Source organism: Phyllobates terribilis, unplaced genomic scaffold, assembly GCF_046119375.1.
Source record: "Phyllobates terribilis strain yellow unplaced genomic scaffold, ASM4611937v1 Scaffold_10__3_contigs__length_209671492, whole genome shotgun sequence".
Lineage (NCBI taxonomy): Eukaryota > Metazoa > Chordata > Amphibia > Anura > Dendrobatidae > Phyllobates > Phyllobates terribilis.
In genome coordinates this window covers 181311717-181322135 of record NW_027362770.1, presented here as the reverse complement: position 1 = coordinate 181322135, position 10419 = coordinate 181311717, and the positions used below count along the sequence as shown (strand labels likewise).

The 10419-nt window shown below is 49.5% G+C and overlaps 1 protein-coding gene across 1 annotated transcript; it reads left to right on the top strand.

Moving 5' to 3' along the window:
* The first annotated feature begins 1895 nt into the window (after nt 1-1895).
* Nucleotides 1896-2227, top strand: LOC141164237 (histone H4-like). Its single transcript, XM_073649364.1, has one exon. The coding sequence runs from the start codon at nt 1916-1918 to the stop codon at nt 2225-2227; it is 312 nt and encodes a 103-aa protein (XP_073505465.1). The 5' UTR covers nt 1896-1915.
* Nucleotides 2228-10419: the final 8192 nt, after the last annotated feature.

Here is a 10419-nt window from a genome sequence, read left to right as displayed (position 1 = left end):
CTATATGGGGGGTTACAGCAGTATATGGAGGTATACAGCAGGATATAGACGGCATATAGCTGTATATGGAGGTATACAGCACTATAGACCTGTCAGTGACCCGAGCAGCAGTCACCGGGGAGGAGTCAGCTCTGTGACCGGATGTAACATCCTCGCGATAAAAGCGGGAAAATGACAGGAAAAAGGGCGGGAAATTCAACCTCCCCAACAGTTCTGTGCTCCGCCCACATCTGAGGAGAAGCCGCAGCTCCTGCTGCTGGGGGAGGGGCTGCTGACCGCCCTGTGCCCGGATGGCTGCAGTCTGCTCTGCGGGGACTGGAAACATCGGCCACTAAAGGGTTAACACCAAGTGTCTGCGGGGAGGAGCTGATCCTGTGCTGCCTGTGGGCGGAGCCATAGCCCTACTGAGCGCTGATTGGCTGAGCGCTGAATATGAAATCCCCGCACAACGGCTGATAGTTCCTCCCGCTCTTTGTTCTCCTCAGTGTAACACGTGGTGCAGAGCGCTATATGGAGGGTAATGGCATCATGTGGCCGTATACAGCGCTATATGGAGGGTAATAACATCATGTGGCCGTATACAGCGCTATATGGAGGGTAATAACATCATGTGGTCGTATACAGCGCTATATGGAGGGTAATAACATCATGTGGCCGTATACAGCGCTATATGGAGGGTAATAACATCATGTGGCCGTATACAGCGCTATATAGAGGGTAATAACATCATGTGGCCGTATACAGCGCTATATGGAGGGTAATAACATCATGTGGCCGTATACAGCGCTATATGGAGGGTAATAACATCATGTGGTCGTATACAGCGCTATATGGAGGGTAATAACATCATGTGGCCGTATACAGCGCTATATGGAGGGTAATAACATCATGTGGCCGTATACAGCGCTATATGGAGGGTAATAACATCATGTGGCCGTATACAGCGCTATATAGAGGGTAATAACATCATGTGGCCGTATACAGCGCTATATGGAGGGTAATAACATCATGTGGCCGTATACAGCGCTATACGGAGGGTAATAACATCATGTGGCCGTATACAGCGCTATATGGAGGGTAATAACATCATGTGGCCGTATACAGCGCTATATGGAGGGTGATAACATCATGTGGCCGTATACAGCGCTATATGGAGGGTGATAACATCGTGTGGCCGTATACAGCGCTATATGGAGGTGTTATATAGCGGTATATGGAGGGTAATGTCAGTACTTGGCCATAGACAGCATCATCTGGAGGAATACAGCGCTATACTGAGTGTATACAGTATTGTATCATAGTATATAGCCCCATATGGATTTATACTGTACTATAGTGACACTATGTCCAGCACACTATGGAGGAATACAGGAGTATATAGAGGGTATACAACAGGGTATGGAGTGTACACTGCACTATATGGAGGGTATATAGGGGTATACAGCAGGATATGGGGGATATATAGCAGTATATGGAGGGTATACAGCACTATATGGGGAAACAGTATATGGAGTTTATACAGCGCTATATAGGGGTATACAGCAGGATATGGAGCTTATACATCGCTGGATGGAGGAGAGTATATAACTCTATAGACCTCACAGTGAGTTATTTCCAGGTGTCACAGTGTAATTCCTCCGAGCAGGATGTCACCAGAGAGGAATCAGGGCTGTGACTATTTCCACCATCACAGTAGAAGCAGGAAAATACCAGGACAATGAGCGGGAAATTCAAAATCACTAACAGCTCTGTGCTCGGCCAATCAGAGGAAGGGGCGGAGCTGATAATGCAAATTCCTTTCCATCCCCGCCCTGGAAGCGCGTCTCCTCTGCAGTCCTCTTTCTGGTCCCCTCACGCTCTATATAAAGGAGGACTGCGCGCTGTCAGTCATAGCTTTCTGCTGACTGCTTGGAAGATGTCTGGTCGCGGCAAAGGAGGGAAAGGTCTGGGGAAGGGCGGTGCCAAGCGGCACAGGAAGGTTCTCCGTGATAACATCCAGGGCATCACCAAGCCTGCCATCCGCCGTCTCGCCCGCAGAGGAGGAGTCAAACGCATCTCCGACCTCATCTATGAGGAGACTCGCGGCGTCCTGAAAGTCTTCCTGGAGAACGTGATCCGTGACGCCGTCACCTACACCGAGCACGCCAAGAGGAAGACCGTCACCGCCATGGACGTGGTGTACGCGCTCAAGCGCCAGGGCCGCACTCTCTACGGCTTCGGGGGTTAATGCTTCTGTTCTGCTCTAACAACACAAAGGCTCTTCTCAGAGCCGCCCACATCTACTGAGGAGGAGCTCCTGCTGCTGGGGAGGGCGAGGGGCTGGAGACCCCCTGTGCTGGGGTGACTGCAGGCTGCTGCTCCAGGGGCGGCTGGAAGCATCGCAGGCGCTAATGGGTTAACACTGAGGAGCTGCCTGTGGGCGGAGCCATAGCCCTGCTGAGCGCTGATTGGCTGAGCACTGAGTGTGTGATTCCTGCACTGAGGCTGATCTCTTCTGCTCTGTGTTCTCTGTGTAACATGTGGTGTCAGGATGGCGGCGGTTGCCGGGTGACTGAATATCTCACATATGGTTACTCCGCACTTTGGAGGGTGTACAGTACAGTATGGGCATCTACCGCCCACTGAGTGTATACAGCACTAGATGAATGGTATCATGAGTAGTGTTGAGCGATACCTTCCGATATCAGGAAATATCGTATCGGATTGGATCGGGCCGATACCCAAAAAGTATCGGATATCGCCGATTCCGATACCGGAAACCAATGCAAGTCAATGGGACAGAAATATCGGAATGAAAATAAACCCTTTCTTTCCTTGTAGGTTAATTCTACATGAAGTAAAACAACTAAGAATAATGTAGAATGACATGAAAAGCCGGCAATTCATCAGCGGCATTCACCGGTACCCGACAATTTACAACAGAAAGAATAGAGCTTCACACATAGATTAGGTAGATAGAAACATGTCAGTCACATATATATGAAGTACTGTGACAGTGTTGCTTACTGTACTTGTCATTTAGTGTAAAGGATTTATTTTAAAAAATATTAGTGTTTTCATGCACCGTCTCTTTAAGAAAGCCGGCCGGCAATTCAGCATCTGTACCCGACAATTTATAATAGACAGAATAGAGCTTCACACATAGATTAGATAGATAGAAACATGTCAGTCACATATATATGAAGTACTGTGACAGTGTTGCTTACTGTACTTGTCATTTAGTGTAAAGGATTTATTTAAAAAAATATTAGTGTTTTCATGCACCGTCTCTTTAAAAAAGCCGGCCGGCAATTCAGCAGCGGTACCCGACAATTTATAACAGACAGAATAGAGCATCACACATAGATTAGATAGATAGAAACATGTCAGTCACATATATATGAAGTACTGTGACAGTGTTGCTTACTGTACTTGTCATTTAGTGTAAAGGATTTATTTAAAAAAATATTAGTGTTTTCATGCACCGTCTCTTTAAAAAAGCCGGCCGGCAATTCAGCAGCGGTACCCGACAATTTATAACAGACAGAATAGAGCATCACACATAGATTAGATAGATAGAAACATGTCAGTCACATATATATGAAGTACTGTGACAGTGTTGCTTACTGTACTTGTCATTTAGTGTAAAGGATTTATTTAAAAAAATATTAGTGTTTTCATGCACCGTCTCTTTAAAAAAGCCGGCCGGCAATTCAGCATCTGTACCCGACAATTTATAACAGACAGAATAGAGCTTCACACATAGATTAGATAGATAGAAACATGTCAGTCACATATATATGAAGTACAGTAATAGTGTTGATTACTGTACTTGTCATTTAGTGTTAAAATAAAGGATTTATTTAAAAAAAAAATGGCGTGGGGTTCCCCTTAATTTTAGGCTCTAGCGGAGGTTAAGCAGACAGCTGGGGCAAATGTTTGAAGCCTGGGAAGGGGGTAATACCCACGGAGCTTCCCAGGCTACTAATATCAGCCCCCAGCTGAATACCTAGCCTTTACTAGCTATTAAAATGGGGGAACCCCCCAAAAAAAATAACGTGGGGTCCCCCCTAATTTAATAGCTAGCACAGGCTAGGCAGACAGCTGGGGGCTGATATTAATAGCCCAGGAAGGGTGCCATGAATATTGGCCCCCTCCCAGGCTAGAAACACCAGCCGTCAGCCGCCCCAGAAATGGCGCATCCATAGGATGCGCCAATTCTGGCACTTAGCCTCGCTCTTCCCACTGCCCTGTAGCGGTGGCAGTGGGGTAATAGGGCTGGGGTTGATGTCAGCTTATAATGCCAGATGACATCAAGCCCAGGTTAGTAATGGAGAGGCGTCTATAAGACACCCCCATTACTAACCCCATAGTCAAAGTTAAAGAAAAACACAAACACCCAGAATAAAGTCCTTTAATTGAAATAAACACACAATTCTTTATTGTTCTAAATTAAACCATACTTACCATCACGCCCATTCCAGCTGAAGCCAACGATCTCCTGCAATAAAAGAAAAATAATAAAGCAACCTCATCCTTACCTTTCAATGGTTCCCAGGACAGCTCCAGCTCTGCTACATCGAGATGACAGGCTGGACCGCAGCAGAACGCTGCCATCCAGCCTGTCATCCCGCAGACACTGAGAAGCGCAGGCATGCTTGCGCTCCTCAGTGTCTCTCTGTGACGTCATCCAGATGAGCCGAGTTCATGTCCAATGAACTCAGCTCACCTCATGCACGTCACTGACAGCGTGGGAAAATTCTCACGCTGAAGTGCTGAGTGCAGGAGAATTTGCAGCGGGGGTGGCCCAGAAAGCTTGGGTCTCCCTGCGCTGCGGATTCCAGCCCCCAGCTGCCTAGTTGTATCTGGCTGGGCACAAAAATAGGGCGAAGCCCCACGCATTTTTTTTTTAAATTATTTCATGAAATTCATGGAATAATTAAGAAAAAAAGGGCTTCCCTATATTGTTGTGTCCGGCTAGGTACAAATAGGCAGCTGGTGGTTGGGGGCAGCCCGTTCCTGCCTGCTGTACCTGACTGGACACAAATATAGGGCGAAGCCCCATATAATTTTTTTTTAATTATTTCATGAATTTCCTGAAATAATTAAAAAAAATTGACGTGGGGCTTTGCACTATATTTGTGTCCAGCCAGGTACAGCAGGCAGGAACGGGCTGCCCCCAACCACCAGCTGCCTATTTGTACCTGGTTGGACACAACAATATAGGGAAGCCCTTTTTTTCTTAATTATTCCATGAATTTCATGAAATAATTAAAAAAAACAAAACGTGGAGCTTCTCCCTATTTTTGTGTCCAGCCAGGTACAACTAGACAGCTGGGGGATGGAATCTGCAGCGCAGGGAGGCCCAAGCTTTCTGCCCCCCCGCTGAAAATTGCAGTCTGCAGCCGCCCCGGAAAATGGCGCGTTCATAGAAGCTGGATGCTGTACCTGTACCATACAAAAATATGGCGAAGCCCACGTCAAAAGTTTTGGGAAAAATTAATTAAAAAATAAATAATAATTTAGGGACTGCATCTTTATTAACTCCTCAAATGTCATTTAGTGTTAAAATAAAGGATTTATTTAAAAAAAAAATGGCGTGGGATCCCCCATAATTTTAGTCTCTAGCGGAGGTTAAGTAGACGGCTGGGGCAGATGTTTGAAGCCTGGGAAGGGGGTAAAACCCACGGAGCTTCCCAGGCTACTAATATCAGCCCCCAGCTGAATACCTAGCCTTTACTAGCTATTAAAATGGGGGACCCCCCCAAAAAAAATGACGTGGGGTCCCCCCTATTTTAATAGCTAGCAAAGGCTAGGCAGACAGCTGGGGGCTGATATTAATAGCCCAGGAAGGGTGCCATGAATAATGGCCCCCTCCCAGGCTAGAAACACCAGCCGTCAGCCGCCCCAGAAATGGCGCATCCATAGGATGCGCCAATTCTGGCACTTAGCCTCGCTCTTCCACGCTGCCCTGGTGCGGTGGCAGGGGGTAATAGTGATGGGGTTCATGTCAGCGCCAGCTGCCATGAAGCCCAGGTTAGTAATGATGGGCGTCTATAAGACACCCCCATTACTAACCTGCAAAGTGTTAAAAAGAAAAAACACACACTACACCCAGAAAAAAATAATTTATTTGAAATAAAACACACAATTTTATTTAATTCTTAGTTTACTAAAAATAATAGTTACCTGTCCACGTTCCTGCGCTGATCTCCCATGCACAGCTGTCACATCTGGAGATGGTGACAGCTGTCATGGCTGCTGTAAGCTCACGCTGCCGGGAACACGTCCGCTCCCGGCAGCGGGAGCCACTGACTGAGGTCACCGGAGTGCATTCAGGCAGCGCAGCTCCGGAGACCTCCTTTACGGCACTGCTGTACCGTGGGAATTTCTCACGATACAGCAGGGCCGTAAAGGAGCTAACCGGAGCAGCGCTGCCTGAACTCCGGTGAACCCTTACGGCCCCGTCATTCTAGCGGCGGCAGCGGTTCAGAGCGGTCACATTCTATGTGGCTGCTCTGAACTGGAGATCTTCGTGGGACACTCGTGGACTACTACGGAGGGGTAAGGATAAGGTTGTGGTTTATTATTTTATATTTTATTACAGGAGATCGATGGCTTCGGGGAATTAGGTGTCTAGGTGAGTATAGGTGTAGTTTTTTATTTTTTACTTTATTTTAGGTGGCGATCGGCGGGGACAGGTAATGTATGAACTAATTTCTTTTAGGTAACCACTGGCCACCAATTACATGTATTTAACATTTATTGGGGACACAGTAGGGCAATTTAAATAGCAGGATCAGGCTGATGGGAACTACTGCTCCCATCGAGCTGATCCTGCTGGCAGGAGTGGACGGGGGACAGACATAGGCCGATGGGAGTAGTAGTGTCACATCGGCCTATGTCTGCCTGCACGCACAGACACCGCGCACACCCGCACAAACATCGCACAGACACCCCGCACACACACCCCGCACACACCCGCACAAACATCGCACACACACCCCGCACACACACTAATCATGACGGGTCTGGGAGGTGAGGCTGACCTGTGCGGCCGTGGGAAAGTTCATGTGAGTTCATGCAATGCAGTCAAGCATGAACTCACATGAACCCTCTGAGGGCAACGCGGCTACTTCAAATGAACAGCTGATCGGCATCACCTGATACCTCAGCTGTTCATTTGAAATAACCGGCGGGAAAGCGCAGCACAGAACGGGAAAGCCGGCGGTGAAGTCTTTTCACTGCCGGCTTCCCCGCCCGGGTCCTTCGCTCCTTGGTGCTGCGCTCCCCGCCCGGTCCTAATTTACGATTGGGATTGGAGGTGGCGAGGGGAGCGGAGGATCGGGGTGGGAGGCTGCGGGGAAGCAGTATGGGGCTGTGTGATTGTTTAAAAGCCGGCGGCTTTTTACCGCGCGCCGGCTTTTAAACAATCAGGAGAATTCTCCCCCGCTGGGATGGCATTCTGATGACAGGCTGGATCGCGCTGCCATCCAGCTTGTCATCCTTCACAGACACTGCAGAGCGCAGGCATTATGGGAACTTCCGATTCCGGTATCTGATATTGTAAAAGTATCGGAATTCCGATACCGCGAATATCGGCCGATACCCGATATTACAGTATCGGAATGCTCAACACTAATCATGAGGGAAACTTGTTTTCTGTATATTCCATCTTGTTCCCTGAATTACCCAAGTACTTGGACCCCTACCATCTCAACCTTAAATACAAGACTCCAGGTCATATCCATTGTGCATGTCAGGACCACCCTGAATACTTGCAATTCCTTTGTTTCCTGTCTATATAAACCTGTGAGTCTAAGCTGAAATTTACATTGTGTATACAGTTATCTGCAAAATAATAGTGTTAAAAACAACCATCAGCAGAGCGCTGTTTGCATTTGGCACCAATGTCGCTGATTGGTCGCATCTGGCGTCCGCGACCAATCAGCAGAGCGCTGATTGGTTGCGGCTGGAGTCCGCGACCAATCAGCAGAGCGTTGTTTAAATTTGACGCCAATCTCGCGGATTGGTCGAGGCTGGCAACCGCGACCAATCAGAGCGCTGTTTACATTTGGCGCCTATGTCGCTGATTGGTCGCATCTGGTGTCCGCGACCAATCAGCAGAGCGCTGATTGGTTGCGGCTGGAGTCCGCGACCAATCAGCAGAGCGTTGTTTAAATTTGGCGCCAAGCTCGCTGCTTGCTGGCCGCGACCAATCAGCACAGCAGTGTTTAAATCTGGCGTCAACATCGGTGATTGGTCGCGGGCGCTATTTAAATGTGGCGCCCAAATCGGTGATTGGTCGCGGGCAGCGGCCGCGACCAATCAGCACAGCGGTGTTTAAATTTTGCACCAAGATCACTGATTGGTCGGGTGCGGAGACCGCGACCAATCAGCAAATCGTATTGGTGAGGACCAGGGAGCGGCGCTGCCTGTGCGGCTACCTCCGCTGCGAGAAGCCGGGACATGAGCGACTGCTCGCAGCAGAAGTATCCCGACCCGCAGCGCCGCTCACCCTAGCCGCTGATCTCCCGACACTAGCCGCATGGTGTTACTAAGGTCCGGACATTTGTGTTCAAAACCGCTGATTGGTCGCGGGCGCTGTCCGCGACCAAACACCCATTTGGGCACCACATTTAAATATCGCCCGCGACCAATCACCGATCTTGGAGCCACATTTAAACACCGCTGTGCTAATTGGTCGCGGATGCTGCCCGTGACCAATCACTGATTTGGGCGCCACATTTAAATAGCAACCGCGACCAATCAGCACAGCAGTGTTTAACTTTTGCAGCAAGATCAGTGATTGGTCGCGGCCGAAGACCGCGACCAATCACCGATTTGTGCACCACATTTAAATAGCGGCCGCGACCAATAACCGATTTGGGCGCCACATTTAAATAGCAACCGCGACCAATCAGCACAGCGGTGTTTAAATGTGTCTGCAAGATGGGTGATTGTTCGCGGCCGCTATTTAAATGTGTCGCCCAAATCGGTGATTGGTCGCGGGCAGCGTCCGCGACCAATCAGCACGGCAGTGTTTAACTTTTGCAGCAAGATCAGTGATTGGTCGCGGCCGAAGACCACGACCAATCACCGATTTGTGTGCCACATTTAAATAGCGGCCGCGACCAATCACCGATCTTGCAGAGACATTTAAACCCCGCTGTGCTGATTGGTCGCCGACGCTGCCCACGACCAATCTCCGATTTGGGCGCCACATTTAAATAGCGCCGGCAACCAATCACCGATGTTGACGCCACTTGTAAACACTGCTGTGCTGATTGGTCGCTTCCAGCAATCAGTGAGATTGGCGCCAAATTTAAACAACGCTCTGCTGATTGGGCGCGGCTGCCAGCCACGACCAATCAGCGAGATTGGCTCCAAATTTAAACAACACTCTGCTGATTGATTGCGGTCGGCCGCCGCGACCAATCAGCAGTATTGGCGCCAAATTTAAACACCGCTCTGCTGATTTGTCGCGGTCGCCCACGACGACCAATCAACAACATTAGCGCCAAATTTTAACAACGCTCTGCTGATTGGTTGCGGACGGTGGCCGCGACCAATCAGCAATATTGGCGTCAAATTTAAACACCGCTCTGCTGATTTGTCGCGGTCGCCGGCGGCGACGAATCAGCAATATTGGCGCCAAATTTTAACAACGCTCTGCTGATTGGTCGAGGTCGCCAGCCGCGACCAATCAGCAGTATTGGCGCAAAATTTAAACCCCGCTCTGCTGATTAGTCGCAACGACCGGCAGTGACCAATCAGCATTATTGGCGCCAAATTTAAACCCCGCTCTGCTGATTGGTCGCGTTCGTTGCCCGCGACCAATCAGCATTATTGGCGCCAAATTTAAACCCCGCTCTGCTGATTAGTCGCGACCGCCGGCCGTGACCAATCTGCGATATAGGCGCCAAATTTTAACACCGCTTTGGTGATTGGTCACGGTTGCCGGCCTCGACCAATCAGCGATTTTGGCGCCAAATTTAAATACCGCTCTGCTGATTGCGCCCTGTCGGCCGCATACATATTCTAGAATACCCGATGCATTTGAATCGGGCCACCATCTACTCTATATATATATAATCGTCTTATCCCGTCTGTCTGTCTGTCCAGGAAATCCCGCCTCGCTCATTGGTCCGCCAGCGGCAAATCAGCGACGCGGGATTTCAGAAAAAAGATGGCGGCCGTTAGCGGCTCATCTGCGGGACGGAGATGCAGCCGGGAGATGACCGTCGCGAGGCGCTCATCTCCCGGCCGGTAGCAGCAGAAGGACCTCGACCGCCGGCGCCGCTGACCTCCATGCGGCTAGTGTGTCAAGGGAGGACCGGGGAGCGGCGCTGCGGGTCGGGATACTTCTGCTGCGAGCAGTCGCTCATCTCCCGGCTTCTCGCAGCGGAAGTAGCCGCACAGGCAGCGGCGCTCCCCGGT